Genomic DNA, 20,417 nt, shown 5'->3' on the forward strand with positions numbered 1-20,417 from the left:
ACTAAAGTCACCGCTGCCAGCATTAAAGTCAGATGCCCTTTATTTGTCTTTGGGAGTTAGAGATACACACCTCAGAGGTGTGTAGGAAAGATGTAGGGATGACCACTGTGCCTATACCAGAGACAGATCTCATATCTTTGGCTTATTTGAAATTCCGCATTTATGGCTAAGTGACACCTCTCCCTTGTTCTCAAACCTGCCTCTGCCGCCATCAGATATTTAACTTATTTTATTTTCAACAGTAATTAAACCATACAGCATTTAAAAAGAAATCTTAGAGACTGTGATCATTTCCATACTGTTAGCATCTGGAGCCAAAGCTCATTCATAGTTTCCCTGTTAAAAATCTTCTGCATTAACTTCTCTTACTAGTGGGAGCCAAAGAATGAGTGGATTATAGCTGTGTGCGCAATACAGTGGTGCTGTTAATAAGGAACTTCATGGAGCTCAGGAGCCCCGACTGAGTAGCCTTATGAATAAAATCTCTAAAACACAACTCCCTGAAACAGTTTTAATTTAAAACACTGCAAAGGAGTGTTTGCTGCTCCCTACCCCACCCCCTCATGGCATCTTTTCAGATGAGGATTGCAAATCCCTTCTCTAATTATGGGCTGCTCAGACGATTACTTTATTCCTCTGTTCACCCCAGGAAGGTCAGACGTCAGTTTCCTTTCCTTCCAAGCAGTAGCCCTCCCTGAGCTAACAGTTTAAACAACCAACTTCAGACACCACAAATGCAATCAATTTACTGATGGAAATAGAGAGAGAATCACAAAATACAAGAGTCAAATGCAAATACACCTTAGAGTCGTACTGTTAAACACATTGCTCGTGGAGTCAGAAGTTTAGGTTACAAAGTATGGCCCAGACTCTGCAACGGCTACTAAACAAACTTTACACAAATAAGAAGTCCTGGTGATGTCACATATACAAAGTTAAGCACGTGTCTAAGTCTTTCCGGGACTGGGTCCTATGTTGCTTGCTGTATCTTTTGCTTTTTACACCATGGACATAAAATAAAGAACCAGGTGAGCACAGTGCAGACTAAATAATTGTGTTTATTAATTATAGGCAACTTGCAAGGCCTAGCTACCTATTTACACTGCTTCTCTGGTGGGCTTTTAGTGGCTTCCAGAATACAGTTAGTGCCACTAGAGGGCTGAAAAACTATTGGAAGAGATAGTATCCAATTCTTTGGTTTCAGAGTAGCAGCCGTGTTATTCTGTATTCGCAAAAAGAAAAGGAGGACTTGTGGCACCTTAGACTAACAAATTTATTTGAGCATAAGCTTTCATGAGCTACAGCTCACTTCATCGGATGTGCCACAAGTACTCCTTTTTCTTTTATACAATTTTTGTACATTAAATTAGCTAAAATTCTTAGGCTTTGTCTGCACTGTATTTTGAGCCACTGGTGTACCTGTAGGACATACCCTCTCCCCTAAACTAGCAGTTTTTAAATGAATGGTTGAAAGTGACTAACAAAAAGGTCTAAAATAGTGGTAAATTTTTGGTAGTGGATATATATTTTTTCCTATGTATCTTATGCACCATTCATCTGAGGATTTCAAAGTTCTCTACAAACATTAATTCCCATAATGCCGTTATGAAATAAGGTAGCATGAACTTTATTTTGCAGCTAGGAAGTAGAAGCACAGAGAAATTAAATGAACAAACGCAAATCTAATGACTTCCAGTATCCTGCTCTAGCCATACTCCTTACTATCTTCTGATAACTGTTTCATATTTAAAGTCAAGCAGAGCCAAAATAATCCCCTAACTCTGGATTCCGTATACACCATGACGTGTGTTCCGAGTTTCAGAAAGAGGCTCTTTATTTGTGAGAGACAGAGGAAACATGCCCATTGGTCCTAACCACTGTCATATCTTCCCTAAATATGATGTCCTAAATACTGAGTAGATGAGTCCAAGACTACATGGAGGAAAAGAGCAATTTCTTCTGGGAGGAGTGAGAGTTGATTTTTTTTTTTTTTTCATATTCAGACAGCACAGATAAGAATTTGCCAGGGTTTTGTGTCTGCCAGCCAAGGAGCCCCAGAATACACAGAGATGAGCTGCTGTGCCCCAGGTGGAGTGAAGTAGTTAAAATCATGGGAGCAAGCCATTAATTAAACTGTCACAGGCATAAATCACAGCCAAATGTCACACACAGCCAATAACCCTGTTGTCCTCCAGATGCCTTCACACAGTCCATCATAACTGACTTTCTTGCAAAAATAACGTATTTGTGCAGCTGAAATATAAAGCCCAGTCCTCCCAGAGAGCTTCAGATTCTTTCTAGTGGTGAAAAAATGAGGGAAAGAATCAAAGAAGCTGTAATAATCAAGTGTGTTAAAATGCCCATCCAAATACAGGTAGTGGGCCTCAATTCTGAACTAATGCTGAACGAAGCTATGCTTAGCTTGGGGGTGGGGATGGGAGCACAGGTGTTACATTTATGGCCTCTGGGCTGACTGGTCATAAGTTAGAGAAGCCAGAGGGTTGTGTTAATGTATGTTAGGTGCTATTGCAGGGGTGGCCAAACCTGTGGCTCCAGAACCACATGTGGCTCTTCAGAAGTTAATATGTGGCTCCTTGTATAGACACCGACTCCAGGGCTGGAGATATGGGTGCCAACTTTCCAATGTGCCGGGGGGTGCTCACTGCTCAACCCCTGGCTCTGCCACAGGCCCTGCCCCCATTCCACCCCTCCCCTGAGCCTGCCCTGCCCTTGCTCCTCCCCTTCCCCTGCAGAGCCTCCTGCATGCCACGAAACAGCTGATTGGGAGGTGCGGGGAGGGAGCAGGAGGCACTGATCGGTGGGGCTGCTGGTGGGTGGGAGGCACTGGGAGTGGGGGGTAGGGGGAGCTGATGGGGAGGCTGCTGACATATTACTGTGGCTCTTTGGCAATGTACATTGGCAAATTCTGGCTCCTTCTCAGTTTGGCGAGCCCTGTGCTATGCTTTGGCTATTCTTGGTCATTTTCTGGTCAAGAACAGCCAGAGGGTCGCAGCTCCCCAGCCATGTCCCCCCAACCCACCCCCGCAAACACCTCCTCAGCATACTCCTATTCTGGGGACTTTGAGGGTGGGGGAGGGGGTAGCAAAGTGCTTTTTCAGAAGCTCTGTGCTACCCAAGGAAGCCACTTTCACAGTGGTATTTCCCAGGCAGAGCCGAGATCCAACATGAAGGGATTATAACAGAGGCCAGAATCAGAGCCCTGAGTCTTGAATTTGGACTTCAGAGGGCAGAATCTGAGGCCTGATCTGGATCTGGTTCAGAACCTAGAGCATAGATTCTGTCAAGAGAGAAATATAACCTACAGCACAAAGAGAACTACACAGCTCTGTACAACTCCATCAAAAGTTTTTGATAACCATGAGACAGAAACACAAGTGGCTTGCAGCTGTTACATGTAACATCTAAAAAGTCTGTTACACTATCCAGTGTATGAAACATCTGTATCCAAAGCGTGAGATGTAACATTTGATATATTTCATGTACCTTGTTGTGGAAGGTTAACGCTTATTGTTGGTTTTTTAAAGTCCTATACAATCCTTCTGTCCTGTTCTTTCATACCAGTCAGTAAGAAATATTTTATTTCAGGACCTTTTCCTGCTCTCTTTTATCTCTTTCCCATTATATTTAGGGGAAGCCATTGCTGCAGCTAGAGATGCAGATATATATTCTGACCGACCCTGATAGCACCAGCCATGCCATCAATTTGTTGGTTAAATAAAGACGACTTACCGGGGTTATTTATTTATTTCTCCCATTAAGTTGTTTGTTTTGGTAATGGGATTAGTTTTATAACTGGACTATAATAATGTCTGGGAAAATTTATATATGGCTAGATAGTGGCAAATACAGCAGGGCACCTCAAAGCAGCACTATGGGGCAATAACTTTGGCTTTTTTTTCCTGCCAGTAACATAAAGCAGCAGATGCTTAACCATAAACACACTTAAATCTATCTGCTCCGTTGCTGAAAGGAACGGAGTGTGTGTGTTTATGTGGAGGGCTGTGCTCACATGATGTGCTTCACCTAACTTACAGCTGCTATTATAGCTGATGCACTGGGGCTGAAGTGTCCTGAGCACTGAAGTGTCCCGATCAAGTGTTCGTCCTTAGTGTTATTTCTTGCTGCTCTGAGTTTTCTCACTTTAAAATTGTCTGTTCTCACCTTAGCGCTCCTCCCTCCCCCATTCCCCCCTTTGTGAATGAGAAGGAAACGTTCACTCTGTATGAAATTCTCCCATGGTACCAGTGCCAGGCCCTTTACACTGCTTAATCCAGGACTGAGGCTGGGTGTGAAAACTCTGGATGAAACAGCCTCTGGGGAGCCTGTGCATTTTTGGGGTGGTGGAGCTTCCATGCTGGCCCCATATTGACCAGAACTAGGGACTGCAATGGGGGTAGGCGAGAAGATGGGCCATGGGGTCCTTGATGCACATCCAGCAACGTTTAAAGAGGGGGAAACTGAAGTGCGGGAAGGTTAAATGACTTGCCTGTGTTCATGAAGAGTCAGTGACAGAGCTGGGAAGAAAACCTAGATCTCTTGACTCCCAGTGTGGGAATGTGACCACAGGATCATTTTACCTCTTTTTTGGGGGGAGGTGAAGAGGGGCAACCTGAGCCTCACGTCTATCACTTTCTCAGTGTGTGTACATGTAGCTCTCATGGCTGAGTCTTAAATAAAGACTCCAGCTTAATGCATCCCAGAATCAACTCCAGAACAAAGCCAACATTAAATATAAGGGACAAGCATGGCAAGAGTAGATTTTGATTCATTAAAATACCCTTTTGGGAGCTACTGAGAAAACAGCAAAGGAGTTAAATATAAGTCATTTATTACTGCATGTCGGGTGAGGTATTATGGAGGCCTTGAGTGAATCGTGCCTTCTTGGGAGAGTGGTTATATTAATCAATAAGGTTAAAGGGGGAGCTGAAGGAAGGGTTTTCTAGTGGTTAGTGCACTAGCTTAGAACTTAGAAGACCTGGGTTCAATTGCCTGCTCCATTACAAGCTTCCTGTGTGACCTTGAGCTAGTCAGATTGATTTCAAAGGCAGTTAGGTGCCTACGTATTTTTAAAGCTCTGGCTCAGAAGTTTTTGGTGCCTCAGTTCCACATCTGCTATAGCCTCTGTTGTGGAGGAGATCAGACTGCATGATCATAATGGTCCCTTCTGTCTTTAAAATCTCTGAATCTCTCCTTATTTAATGACCTCTTATTGGAGTCTCGATTGGAAATGCCCTCTTCTATGCAGCATCAGTTCCTCTCTTTTCTCAAACATTTTTGTTGAGGGCATGAATTTTATCATGATGCTGGAAATGATACCAGCTTTTTTAGACTCATAGCTCTGGTATGCAGCAACATTCAGCAAGGTCTGGTTTATTCAGCATTTCAGCTTGATTCTTGTTTTTCACATCTGTTTGCAGTTTCATCAGTCATAAAGTATAACAATGGTGAACGTTAATTTTAAAGGATGCTAGAGATAAACCACACAGAAAGAGTGAGAGGCAGTCAAATAGCCAGAGAGTGACTGAGTGGTGTCAAGCAGAACTCACTGACAGAACAGAATTCTACCTTCACTCAATAAGAGTTTCACCCACATATCTAAGAGCAGAACTGCTCCCCCCCCCCCAGCAACGAGTTATTATTTTTAGACATTAATGCAGAATATTAGGGAAATATTTTTGTTCAACATATTCATGATTTTCTGTAATTTTATATGCTGTTAAGACCAATTAAAACTCCTGCCCAATTCCAGTTGGGAAGGAGGATTTTGTCTTGGTGCTGACATATTGTTCCCTTTTGGTTCAGGATAAAAAGGAAGCTATTAACACAACCAAAAAGGAAAGTGTCTCTCCTAGGTAGGTGTGAGGAATTTGCATGTCTTCCATGTAGTTCAATGGAAAACTTGCAAGATTTTCCACTCCTTCCCTGCAGGAAGACTTAATGTTTTAGCTGCTTAAACACAAACAGTGGTGTGCTTTTCACTAGTGAGTGGGTTTGGTGAGAGATGGTTTACGGCACTTGCTACTGGAGACAAGGTAGAAAGTGACTAGAGTCCAAATTCACCTTTCCAGTTAGGGTGGCGGCGGCTGTATAACAGGAGGGCTAGGTCCCCTGCAAGGGGATGCTGAGAAGGTGTGGCCACAAATAGTTATCTTTTGGACTCTGAACACAAATCCATTCTGAATGAAGGAGCTGCTGCTGCTGAATCTTGTTCCGTGCCACCTCTGGCTATCTACAAGATGACTGTGCTTGCAATTAGCTACAAGGATGCAGTTGTGAATTCATTATACATACATTGCTCTTTCAAACAGAAGGCTTTCACAGAAGGAAAGAAGAGTGCGAGCACCATGCTTCTTGCATTATAACTGTGCCCTTTATTCACAAACTGTAAACCAATAAGCTAATTTATAAACGATGGAGACATTGGACCTAATCCAAAACTAATCGAAGTTAGTGAAAGTCTTTCCTTTCACAGCCTTGGGATGAGGCCCATGAATAACATACTGGTAATACTTTCATCATGATTATCTTTATTTTGGTTAAAATTCAACAGATAATTTTAAAAAATAGCTATTCCTAATTTTGTGCTCATTTGTATTCTTAAAATGGGCTTTTACACGACATCCGTATTGACTCACTGTAGTGAAAAATCTAGTTGTATCCCCAGATTTACTGGGCTACTTACCCAAAGGCTCTCAGGCCTGGTCTACTCATAGTCTAAGGCCTGGTCTACAAAACAGGGTTAGGTCGACAGAAGGTGCCTTGTGTCAACCTGGCTGTGGAAGTGTCTTCACTTAAATTTGGCTCCCGACGACGTAAGTGCCTTTCTACACCAATTTAGTAACACCATGTCCCTGAGTGGTGTAGAGTCACAGTCGATGTAATTAGGTCAACACGGTGTCAGTTTAGACACTGCATTGTTTACGTCAACTGTTTCTGGCTTTCAGGAGCCATCCCACAGTGCCCCGCACTGACAATACAATTGATAAAAGTGCTCCTAGTGAGGACATGCACCACCAACACAAGGACTCAAGGGTGTGCCCACACAAGTGATTTAATAACTGCAGTGGCTGTATGCTGATGTAAGATAGGTTGATATAATTTTGTAGTGTAGGCATGGCCTAACTGTGTCCACCACTTTAACTGTACAAGCAGTACAACTTTTGTATGTAGACAATCCTTTAGAAAAATCTTTACATAGCACCTCCAACAAACATTTATCAAAACAGTTGTCACAGCTATTTTCCAAAATGAAGTGTTAAGCATTTACAGCAGGAGAATTCCTGTATTGCAACGTTTAAATGGGCTTTTTTTATTAAGAATTATAACAAATAAAGCAGTTTAGTTTCAGTATTTTTCTGACCAGTTTGCATGACTTCTATCAACAAGCTGCTTGATTGGGGGGAAAAAAATTCATCTGCACATAACTTTGCATATTTTAGTAATCACTTGTGCATAATTCTCAAAACCTTGATACATAATTCCTCAGTATGTAATTAATAGTTCTCCTATGGGATTTTTGGTTTAAGGAAATCCACATCTACTGTGCTTTATATCTGCTGAGATATGAAACTCTTTTACGTCTAAGCTTTGCAAAATTACAAAGCAGAGAAAAATATGTTAAAAAAAGAAGTGATTCTTTTCTGCATTTGTGTACTTGCTGCTAAATGCGTGAAAGGCATTTCAGGATGGTCTATTTAAGCACAAAATAATAAGTGTCAGTGAAGCAGTTATATTGATTTATCAGGCCTATAAACGTGGTAATAAAGTCACACAAAGCGCAACTAGCATCTTGATTCTAAAAAAGATTGGTAGCTCCCATAAAACAAAGCTATACATACTAAGCAGGCTTTACAGATTGTCAGAGATCCACAGGGCAAAAGGTAACTTCTGTGCAACTCACTAATACTTTGCACTGTATTATGATCCTCACCGTATATGTTTTACACAGTTAGCTGGCCAGGTTTATCAATCAAACGCACTGAATCAGATGGTGATTAATGTAAACACAAGGCCTCTTTATTTTGTTTCAGCAGTACATGGGTGTTCATTCAGCACAATCAGAAACAAGCAGAACAGTGCAAAAAGCAAATACCATTATTCCAAATTCCCCCCTCCAAGATACACATAATTAGAATAGAAAGGAGGAACTGAACAACATTATTTCTGTTAAGTGTTTTCCTCAGAACAGCTGGAAAGAGAGAACCGGGACTACGTATAACAGGAACCAGGCAGATGGGACCATTGGCCAGTTTCAGCAAAACTGGCCCAAGGAGGTGTAAATTACATGCTGGGGAGGAAGGACAAGGTGTGATCCCTAAGGAGAGCAGCCAGTATTGCTGACATAACCCTCCCTTAAGTTGCACAAGACCTTCCCCACCACGACCTGTTAGGGGATGTGCTGAATCAGAACGTTGCCCATACTGCCTAGCACTGCTTCTTGTGCTGTCCGTGGCTCTGCAGCCTAGCAGAGGTTGTATGACTGCTTTGCACAGCTGCAGCCTGGTCCCCTAGTGAATTTTCTAGTGTCAGTGATCTACACTAAGGTTTACATCAACATAGGTCATTGTCACCCTGGAATGAATCTAACCCACTAGCTTAGAACCTTACTGGACACGGAATGGGAACATAAAGATAAAGGGGGAAAGTCTTAGTGCAGATTCTCTGGGATAGGCATCCACCTCACAAAACCCACCACCATTCCCTAGTGGCAGTCTCAGCAGACAAGCTATTGAAGGCTCATCTACATTAGAAAATGTTATTGTGTTTCAGCATGACTGGGAACCCTGGAGTTAGACGAGATGATGGTGACCATGACTTTGTGGTCAGTGTAGACTAGGACAAGCCATGTTAGGGCACTCGTCTAAGATGTAGGAGACCAAAGTTCAAGTCACTGCTCCAATGACTATTTATAACAAGTGAAACAACTTCAGCAAGAGAAAGTGAGAGCTGCCCCATAGCCCACTGGTCAGGGCCCTCTCCTGCACTGTGGGATACCCAAGTTCAAATCTCTTTTCCACATGAGGCACAGGGGAATTGAACCTGGGTCTTGCCCATCCCAAGTGAGTACTTTAACCACTGAACTACAAGTTATAAGGAGGGCACCATCACCGCCATCTTCTAACCCTGTCACCATCAGCATTTTGTGAATCTAGCCCTTCAAAAATATCTGAAACAAAACATTACTAAATGGATTTTTTTTGACTTATCAAAATTTTTTGAAGTTTCTGGGTTTGGGTTGACTGAAACCATATTCTTTTTATTTTTCAGAACTGCCAGGGAACTAAAAAATCCGTTATTCACCCACTGCTAATTATAATTCTTTGGATATTCTTGATGTCTATATAAATGTCCAGTCCCCTTTTGAATATTTTCAAGTTCTTGGTGTCACTAACATCTGTGGCAATGAGTATCACAACGTATGAAAAAGAATGACCTTCTGTCAGTTTTGAATGTCCCACATTTTAATTTCACTCAATGTCCCCTTGTTTTTGTTTATTATTTTATATTCTGGTTTCATGTTCCCTCTTACCACCTTTCTATGGAAAATAATCCCACACTTTTCAGGCTCTCATCATATGAGAAATTCCAAGCCCATTAGCAAGAATTTTTAATGAATCTGTAAACTCAGGGGTTGTACCATATGATTGGAGAATTGCTAACATAGTTCCTATTTTTAAGAAAGGGAAAAAACGTGATCTGGGTAATTATAGGCCTGTTAGTTTGACATCTGTAGTATGCAAGGTCTTGGAAAAAATTCTGAAGGAGAAGGTAGTTAAGGACATTGAAGTCAATGGTAAATGGGACAAAATACAACATGGTTTTACAAAAGGTAGATCATGCCAAACCAACCTGATCTCCTTCTTTGAGAAAGTAACAGATTTTTTAGACAAAGGAAACGCAGTGGATCTAATTTACCTAGATTTTAGTAAGGCATTTGATACCGTGCCACATGGAGAATTATTAGTTAAATTGGATAAGATGGGGATCAATAGGAAAATTGAAAGGTGAATAAGGAATTGGTTAAAGGGGAGACTACAACGGGTCCTACTGAAAGGTGAACTGTCAGGCTGGAGGGAGGTTACCAGTGGAGTTCCTCAAGGATCGGTTTTGGGACCAACCTTATTTAATCTTTTTATTACTGACCTTGGCACAAAAAGTGGGAGTGTGCTAATAAAGTTTGCGGATGATACAAAGCTGGGAGGTATTGCCAATTTAGAGAAGGACAGGGATATCCTACAGGAGGATCTGGATGACCTTGTAAACTGGAGTAATAGTAATAGGATGAAATTTAATAGTGAGAAGTGTAAGGTCATGCATTTAGGGATTAATAACAAGAATTTTAGTTATAAGCTAGGGACGCATCAATTAGAAGTAACGGAGGAGGAAAAGGACCTTGGAGTATTGGTTAATCACAGGATGACTATGAGCCGCCAATGTGATATGGCTGTGAAAAAAGCTAATGCGGTCTTGGGATGCATCAGGAGAGGTATTTCCAGTAGGGATAAGGAGGTTTCAGTACCGTTATACAAGGCACTGGTGAGACCTCACCTGGAATACTGTGTGCAGTTCTGGTCTCCCATGTTTAAGAAGGATGAATTCAAACTGGAACAGGTACAGAGAAGGGCTACTAGGATGACCCGAGGAATGGAAAACTTGTCTTATGAAAGGAGACTCAGGGAGCTTGGCTTGTTTAGCCTAACTAAAAGAAGGTTGAGGGGAGATATGATTGCTCTCTATAAATATATCAGAGGGATAAATACCAGAGAGGGAGAGGAATTATTTAAGATCAGTACCAATGTGGACACAAGAACAAATGGATATAAACTGGCCACTAGAAAATTTAGACTAGAAATTAGATGAAGGTTTTTAACCATCAGAGGAGTGAAGTTTTGGAATAGCCTTCCAAGGGAAGCAGTGGGGGCAAAAGATCTATCTGGCTTTAAGATTAAACTTGATAAGTTTATGGAGGAGATGGTATGATGGGATAACATGGTTCTGGTAATTAAATATTCATAAATAGGCCCAATGGCCTGTGATGGGTTATTAGATGGGGTGAGATCTGAGTTACCCAGGAAAGAATTTTCTGTAGTATCTGGCTGATGAATCTTGCCCATATGCTCAGGGTGTAGCTGATCGCCATATTTGGGGTCGGGAAGGAATTTTCCTCCAGGGCAGATTGGAAGAGGCCCTGGAGGTTTTTCGCCTTCCTCTGTAGCATGGGGCACGGGTCACTTGCTGGGGGATTCTCTGCTCCTTGAAGTCTTTAAACCATGATTTGAGGACTTCAATAGCACTGATATAGGTGTGAGGTTTTTTTTGTGGGTGGGTGAAATTCTGTGGCCTGCGTTGTGCAGGAGGTCAGACTAGATGATTATAATGGTCCCTTCTGACCAATATCTATGAGAATTTTTCTAGGCCCTTGATCATTCTTGTTGGTCCTCCCCTCTAATTCTGCAATATCCTTCTTGAGATGGGGGTGACAGTACTGCATACAGTATTCCAGATGAGGCTGTACCATTGATTTATATAAACGCATTATAAATTTCAAAAGCTACACATCTTGTCATGCGTTATTGATTACCTATAGGAACACTTAAAACTATACATGTTTTGAAGTCCTTGTCTGATTATGTTGGTAAAATCTTTGATTTTTGAAACTGAAATATTCTTTAAAAGAACTCCAATTTACTTTTGTCCATTTATGTTGCTTTTTGTTGTGCTTTGCTGTCCACACTACAGGCTAAATTTAAAAGCCTGTTTCCACAGAACTTTTCTTAATTCAATGAAAATATTTCTATTCATATCAGGTTTTATAAATCCATTAAAGCACCCCCTCCTCCGGTCCCCACAACCTACACTTGAGCATAAACTACTTGATGGGGTTCCTTTAACTCTTTCCTTACTAACAGAAATTACACTCCAGCAATGAAAACATTCAGTACAAATGAACAAATACAGAATCTCTCTCTTCAGTCTACAATGCCTTCTGCTGGCAAAAATCACAGAATAACTATAAACATTAGGCCAAGGCAACATTTTAAAGTGCAGATCACCACTTGCTACACATGAATAATTCAAATAATGCTGCATAAAGCATAGGCAATATTTAGGAGCAATTTCATTAATAACTAAAAGCGGAAGTTTAACAAGTGACACAGTAAGATAAAGACATAAAATTTCAAATAGATTCCATTTATAATAAATAAAAAGTGCTGGTCTTAACATAGTATACATTAAGCATATTGGTCCAGCAAGCTAGCCTCCCACAACCCATCTTTTTTCTGAATTGCATGCTGGCATTGAACATAAATGAAAGACACAAATAACATCAAAGATTCCATCCAGAGTCTGGGTAGACAACTGGAAGCAGTTGGTTATATGTGCTTCAGAGGTTCTCTCACCCCCATTTGTACTCTTTGGGCCAGATGCTCAGCTGAAGTTCATTGTGCTATGGCAAGTTACACCAGCTGAGGATCTGGCTTTGTCCTTAGTTCCGTTTCGTATCTTCTCTTTATGCCTTGGGGCCAGCTCATATTTTGTTTGTGGTGTATTTTTTTTGGGGGGGGGGGAGGGGGAGGGAAGAGGTTGTGCTTTGATTTGTCTTTATTTAGGCAATTTTGTGCAAATGGTGAGGGGTGCAGAATTTCATAGAAAACCTTTGGGGGAGTAAAATTCCACAATGGGATCCTCAGTTACTTTTCCCCAAAGGGTTGTGCTGCGTTTTGGCTGCTATATCTTGCAGATTTTTAGGGATCCTCTGGCACTGTAATGGGCAACCTGCAGGCCGCCGCTTCCTGCAGTTCCCATTGGCCAGGAATGGCGAACTGCGGCCACTGGCAGCTTCATACGGCCGTGCAAATGTAAACAAATGGTTTGGCGGCCCACCAGCAGATTACCCTGACGGGCCACGTGTGGCCCACCGGCCGCAGGTTGCCCACCACTGACCTATGCCAATGGGAGGCTTCTCCCATCAGCATAGGTACTCCACCTCCCCGAGAAGTAGTCGTTATGTCCACAGGAGAATTCTGCAGTTGACCTAGTGCTGTCTATGCCTGGGATTAGGTCTTCGCTCAGGGGTGTGGATTTTTCACACCCCTGAACAATATATAGTTATACTGACCTAATTGCCTAGTGTAGACCTGGCCTAGAGGAAAGGTCTCTGAGGGTATTTAAATTCAAGTGCACTTCCATTGTGTTACAAAGCAATCATGAAAAAGAGGCATTAGGCCAGCAGGAGGTAAACCAACTGCCTAACCCCAGAAGCAAAATGGCAGAGCTAAAATGTAGGGAAATGTGCTCTTCAAGGGAAGAGTTTAATCACTTTTTCAAAAATTAAAAGGGCATCTTTAAACTGGAAGCGAACCAGACTGGGATTATGCCTGCCTCTGTGCTCAAACACAGATAATAGTTCCTGACAAGCACTTGCAGGAACAAGTAAATTCTATAAATTTTAAACTTCTCTGGTTTTGCTATTAAAAATCTATCTCAGTTCAAAACTATATTCTACAGGAATTACAAATACTGTGAACACACAGGGAATATTTATGGATCCTCTGTTTTTTAGCAACTCATTTCTCTCATAAAAAGGAAAAGCTTTTTATACAAAGCTTCTTGATCATTTGGAAGTTATGACAGTTGGGGTGGGAGAACTTTCCCTTTCTGGCCTTAAAAACTATAAATTTTCTTTACCAAAACTTGGTTTATGCAGAAATCATGGAGCCTGAGTCTGATCTCTCACCAGTTTAAATCAGGAGTAATCCCACTGAAGTCCATTCAGTTAACTGGTATAAACTGCTGTGTGCGAAGAGAATCAGGCATAGAACACAACTAAAAACATGCAAGGTTTGAATTCCATTTGGCTCTGGCAATCTGTGAGCTTCAGACAGCTGCACAGTATTCATCTGGAACCTCTGCTAGAGTAGGTATACCACACTAGCTTTAATCTAACTGCCCCTGCTTTCTCTTCCACCCACCCCCCACTGCTCATGGATGTGAATTGTAAAGATGGACTTAAAAGCCTTTTTCCTTATACAAATGTGATCATCTTGCTAAGGTAAACTGTAATCTAACAAGGCTCGTAATTATTTTGCAAATTCATAGCATTAAACAAAGAAAGTGAGGTGTCACTCTTGACAATGAGGCACTGCATTTAACCAATCCCTTCAAACTTAGATGCAGAATGATCCGTAGAATGTTTTGCAGAAGGGAAATGAAATTATACTGAACTTGAAAAAGGAACCACTTGCTTGCCTGCCACATATACTTCATTAATATTCCGATCATCACCTGAAACAATAAAGCCAAACGATTTTTGCATAAATCTATACGTCTTATGCAACTAGTGTAAGTGACACAATACTCAGCATCAGGTGTGGAACTGATCACTTCCACAGACTGCAGCCCCCAGCCCCCTCTTAAACTGGGAAAGGGTTCATGTGGCATGGGCCTTCTGTTAGGAAGATTTCCCTCCTCTACGCTAAATCTTAAAAGGACGAAACTGGCAGTGCTAGTCCTGTAGATCTAAAGGCTGGTCTACACTCAGTTTTTGCACTAATTAAAAAATTTGGTTATTCAAACAATTCCATTAAATTGATGCCAAAATTGAGTGTAGACAAGCCCTTAGTACAGCCAATCCCAATTAAAGAGTGTGTATGTTTTCATGAGAAGCGACTTCCCATCTTTCTTGCTGAGAACAAAGGCATACTACATGAAAGGGCATTGGCTCTTTATAGACTGGGCAAGTGATTTGTGTTAGCATTAATACACCGTTAAACACCACTTAGCTTCCAGTGTAGACACAAATGGTCATGGTTAAAAACCTGCTAGCTGGTTGGGTTAACCTTAGCCTAGCAGATCATAGGATTTTGTGTAAAACAAATGTTGTGTAACCACATAACAGCAAAAATGCTGTACTTCTTAATTCTTATTTAAACATTTGTGATTTTAAAAAAACAACAAGGAAAAGCAATCAATCTCTATATTATGTCAGAAGATTATCTAGATAAGTATGAGATGAAAAGAATTTTTCTGTATAGTGAAGGTTGGGACATACCTAGATACAGGAACTTCTGGATAATATCCTGAAAACATGGAAAAAGCACAAATTTCAGAAAGCAGTTCCTCTCCTCCCAAAACACACCTGTATGGAACTAAAAAAAGACTGCAAAAACAAATTCACATAACACATGCTTTTTAACTGACAAATCAATTTTTGATTTGTCTATTTGCTAATAACTATGTATCTTTTAAATAAAGAGGCTATATCTCTTAGAAGAGTCAATATCAGAAAAATGTGGCACTATAAGTTAGATAACACTTCAACAGGCATATTGTTCAAGTCATAACATTTTCCTCTCCCCACTCTTTTGTCTTCCCACTGATCAGCTAATAACCTTGTTTAATTCTGCCCATTAAAATCTTTGTTCTTTTCTCTTTACTAAATAAACCCAGCTAAAAGGTTATGCTAGCATTAAAAAACAAGTTTTATGTCACTGGAATCAACAGGTTCAAATTCATGACACTAGATTTCAGTGGAACAGTCCTAGGGATTAATCTGGCCTATTGTTTTTACCAGAGGTAATGGGATAATGCCAACATTCAGGAGCAACTGGTCATTAGGGACTAATGGGGCTAACCCTCATGCATATTGTCACTGAGTAGTGTGGCTGATATACTGTAGGGTGCAGTATCCTGGCTGTCACTTAGGTACTCCTGGAAGAACTGGTGCTGCTTTAGCCCCTGAATGCTACAGCATCCTCTCACCTTCCTGGATCTGCAGCTTGCTGTTTTCAGTAACTTTTGGGAGCATTTCAATAACTCAGTGCTTTGATTACCTCAAAAGTATCTGCAGCAAACAAGTCAAAAGGACTGTCTGAAGCCTTGGGGTTGATCAGCAGTGCATCAAATTCTTTGCCAACTTCAAAGTTTCCAATCACATCATCTAGTCCGAGGACTGTGAAACAAAATTAGTTAATAAACAAGCCTCTGGTCTTCTGCACATTCCACTTTGTACAAGTGTCTGGCAACTTGTTTGGGATCTATGTCCAGGTGGAAACCTGCAGATGTTTAGACTACTATGACAAAAAACAGACCTTTAAAATAGTGATATAACGTAACATCTGAATTCTTAAGAGAATTCCTGCGCCTAGATCTGCCAGGGCAGTGCCCGCATACAGCCCCACTGATTTCAAGCATTTGCCTGTACAGAGCCATTTGCAGGATAAAGGAGATGGCTTAGGCTCCAAGACAACTCTTGGGCAAATTCCAGTTATGTAGTTATTACGTTTTGCCTGCAGACCTATCGTTCTATAGGGCCAATCAGATAAAGCATTCTTCACTTACAGGCTGATTCAATGTCTAATGAAGTCAAGGGAAAGACTCAAATGGACTTTAATGGGCACTGGATTAGGTCCTTTAGTTTCAATGACTGGTGTCTACACAGATTGTCATAAGGCGGGCATGGTGTGCAGACTGCTTTGGGATCTCTGCTCTTTATAAAGTCATTCGTTATCAACTAAAACACAGCAAAAATTCTGTTGTGATGTTACTGAGTCTGCAACCAGTTTATATTTTTCTGGTTCATCTCCAACTGATCTAGCATTCTGCTAATTAATTCAACTGGGTAAATCTCACAAGAAGGTACTGGATATGAAGCCTTGCTGAAAAGAACTCCAGAGTCTTTAAGGCTGTACGTTGTCTGCAGAATTGTTCCTTGCACTTGGACAGCAGAGCATGAAATGAAGGCCAAACAGAGGGCTGAAAGGCTTGTTTTATTTATTAGCAGGGTCTCTTTCCCTCCCCTGGCCTCCCCATCCCCCCACTTTTTTTTCTTTATTATTTTGAGCCTCATACAGTAGTATAAAATGACAGCCCTTTGGGTCTCATTTTCAGAGGTGCTAACCATCCACAGTCCCTGCTGAAGTTAATGGGATTTGCTCAGCACTTCTAAAAATCAGGGCTTTTGTCATTCTAGTCTCCTTTGAAATGATCTAGGATAATTTTAAGTTTGTATGAATAATCTGTAATGTGAAATAAACTTTACAAATACCCCAAAATTGTCTTAGAAGGCATTGGGATTGCATAGGGTGTAATGTTGAAGCAGAATTTGCTCTTTTGGTTTTTTAGATGGTTAATGGGTGGCAATGGAATTTCAGTCTCTGAAGAAATTTGAGAGCTACAGACATTTCACAGCATTCTAGAGACGTTTTAAAAAAATACCAGAAATGATAAAACGTTAGCTTTGTGGAATATTAGGTTTGAATGAAATTAAACACCAAAGGTATGTCTAGACAGCTACTAGACAACTGCGGCTGGCCCAGGCCAGCCAACTCAGGCTCATAGGGCTTGGGCTGCAGGGCTGTTTAACTGCAGTGTAGATGCCCAGGCTTCAGACTGCAGGCAAGGATCTAGGACACTACAAAGTGGGAGGGTCCCAGAGCTCTAGCTGCAGCCAGAGCCCGGAAGTCTACACTGCAATGAAACAGCCCTGCAGCCCGAGTCAGCTGTCATGGGCCAGCTGCGGGTTTTCCTTTGCAGTGTGGACATATCCCTCGTTCCCCTGACAGGGTATAGTGAGATTTTTCTCTAGTGTGCAGTTTCTATGTTAAACACAAGAGGGTGTTAAAAGATCAGTAGTCTCAGCAGTCAAATCTAATAATAACAGCACATGTCAACAAAAAGAAATCTACATAATCCACAGTTTCCTAAACTGCAGAGGTCTAAGAGAGATAGGGGAATGTGTAAATAACTAATTTAGAAAAAGGAGATTCAATAAAATTAAAACAGTTTTAAAAATCGATATATGACATAAGCCAGGGGTCTCAAACACGCGGCCTGCGGAGTTATTTCCTTCGGCCTGCCATAGCTCCCCTCACTCCCCGCCTCCACCCCCCAAAGCGTGCCATGTCCCCGCTCCTCCGCCTACCTCCCAATGCTTCCCACTGCCAAACAGCTGTTTGGCAGCGCTTAGGACTTTTCAGGAAGGAAGGGGGAGGAGCGGGGACGCAGCACACTCAGGGGAGGAGGCGGAGACGAGGCAGGGCTGGGGCGGGAATTTGGGGAAGGGGTTGGAATAGGGGCAGGTAGGGGGCAGAGTTGGGGTGGGGACTTTGGGGAAGGGGTTGGAATGGGGGCGGGGAAGGGGTGGGAAGAAGTGGGGCAGGGGTGAGGCCTCATGCAAGGGGTGGAGTGAGGGCAGGGCCTGGGGAAGAGGGAGGGGCTTTTGTATCTTTGTATGAAAAGATGTCAGTGATGAGGCCCTCAGGCCAATATACTAGTCCTCATGTGGACCTCATGGTGATTTGAGTTTGAGATCCCTGACATAAGCTCTATAATGGTGTGTCTCTTTAAAGACACCATATTGCTGGAACCTGAGAACCTCAGTTAGTGGCAAATGTAGAGTAGTCCAAAACGTGACTGAGGACAATGCCTCTGCTAGTTAAACAGTATTAAATCTGTACCCGTGCTTGGATTTGCTTTCCACTGAACAGTAGAAAGTACATTAAATACCTTATTACAGAAAACATGAAGTGTAGGTATTCATTCAAAACATATCATTAACTGGAACACTGGATGTGCTGGCTATATTCCTATAGGTTAAGGATGCTACTGAGTCTCACAAAAAACATGTTGTATATGTTGTTTATACTTTCTTGGAGCTCAAGTCTGGCTGAGAAGTGATTTGGCAAGAAGGACTGTTTTGTGAAAAAGATTGTGGCAGGACTCAAAAAGAAGAAAGAAAATCATGAATGTGATGACAAATATAAGATACATGGTTTTGCAGTGATTGCGCAGTGTTTTGAAGCGTTGGCTGCTGAGAATACAAAGCATTTTAAGTTACTGCAACATTTAGAAATCCATCATCCGCAAGTGAAAGAAACGTCTGAGGATTTAAAAAAAATGAAGAAGCACTTAGCCAGTTTGAGTAGTTGAATCTTGTTAATTTCTACCTCCAACATGAATGTCCTTCTGACATCATACGTTATCTCCATGAAACATCCACCAGTGTTAGGTTCAGTGTTAGGTTTCATGCAGAAAATCTTATCCTTCTCTGCACAACAGATGTGATTGTAAAAGTAAGAGCCAAAAAAATTCAACCAAACTGAAAACAAGGCCATTGTCAAATAACTCCATGTTGGTGCCAAAAGTTTTACAATGGAGGGATCCTAAAATCTGGCCTCATTTTAAGGATGGAGGACAGTATACTGCAAAGCTGTAATCAAAGCATGACATACATATTCTAGAGGAAAAAAAAAAGTTTCTTTACCTTGGCTCCCTCCAAGAGTTGCTAGTCTGAAAGCTTCTTTAAGAGTTAAGCCTGTCTCGTTCACTTTATTAATTTGAAAGATATTAGATGCAAACATCGATTTCCTGATAGCATCAAGCATGGAGGCTGAATACCCACCAGCAACATCTACAATAGATCAAAATCTTAACAATTAGCTTTTGTTGGGGATAATGATCTGGGTGGAAACTGTATGAGTTTTAATTTAATATTACATAATGGCAGACAAGCGAAAAAGAAAAAGGTTCATCATGATGCCATCTTCAATGAGTCTGTTGCCTAATTCCTAAAGAAGGTTTTATTATCTGTGCATGAGCATCTCTGTAAGGGTAATAGAGATCATAAACAGAATAATACAGATTATCTTCCTACAATCTAGAAAATAATTCCAGACCCCACTCCTGTTCTTTTTTGACTAGTAGAACAAAACTAGCTTCCTTCACTTTCAAAACATGTCTCTAAATTTTTTTTTGACCCGTTCCAGATGCAAGGCAATGGAAAATCAGGTCCACTGGTTGGGAGCATGTTAGTGCTTTGACATGAAAATGTGGCGAGCCATTTGTGCACTAAATGGGCTCTAAATAAGTGATTCTGCAGTAAATTACTAACCTGTGCCAAGACCAATCTTCACATTGTGCTTCAGAACATTTTGTATGTTTAAAATGCCACTGCACAACCTGGATTGGAAAGAAACAGATCCTCCATGACAAATACAGAAAAAGACTTAGGGCTCATACTTGCATTCAAGTAGTATGTAGGGGGGAGGGAGGGGTTTCCAGTGACAACAGAAAAAGAGGGCCCTAACACAGTTCCATGGCAATGTCTCTTCAGTATACTAAGCACTTTCCAAAATGTATGTAGTGGATGATGCCTACACAATAGAAATAAACAATTTGCATTCATAAACCTGAATTATAAAACCTTGATCATTAAAAGGATAAAGTAAAATTAAAATAAAAACTCACTATGCTACTTTTGTAGTCTTGTATTCATTGAGTGCCTCATTTACTGAAAATCAGGGCCTTAATATATTCAGGAAAGAAGACGGCAAAGAAGGCCAAAAATCAAAAGCAAAGATGAAGATATGCAAATTACAAACTGGCCATGTGTAATG

The 20,417-nt window shown here is 41.2% G+C and overlaps 1 protein-coding gene across 1 annotated transcript in view; it reads right to left on the reverse strand.

The window, feature by feature from the left end:
• Positions 1–8,015: 8,015 nt before the first annotated feature.
• Positions 8,016–20,417, reverse strand: part of GDA (guanine deaminase) — a 54,748-nt gene continuing 42,346 nt past the window's right edge. Inside the window, exons 10-14 of the mRNA XM_077817581.1 lie at positions 19,913–19,980; positions 19,286–19,432; positions 15,855–15,973; positions 15,074–15,101; positions 8,016–14,307 (exon numbers count right to left, since the gene is read on the reverse strand). Of these exons, the coding sequence (XP_077673707.1) occupies positions 14,237–14,307; positions 15,074–15,101; positions 15,855–15,973; positions 19,286–19,432; positions 19,913–19,980 (433 nt within the window). The 3' untranslated portion in view covers positions 8,016–14,236. The remainder of the gene's footprint in view (positions 14,308–15,073; positions 15,102–15,854; positions 15,974–19,285; positions 19,433–19,912; positions 19,981–20,417) is intronic.

This window comes from Eretmochelys imbricata, chromosome 5 (assembly GCF_965152235.1).
Source record: "Eretmochelys imbricata isolate rEreImb1 chromosome 5, rEreImb1.hap1, whole genome shotgun sequence".
In the NCBI taxonomy this organism is placed as follows: Eukaryota; Metazoa; Chordata; order Testudines; family Cheloniidae; genus Eretmochelys; species Eretmochelys imbricata.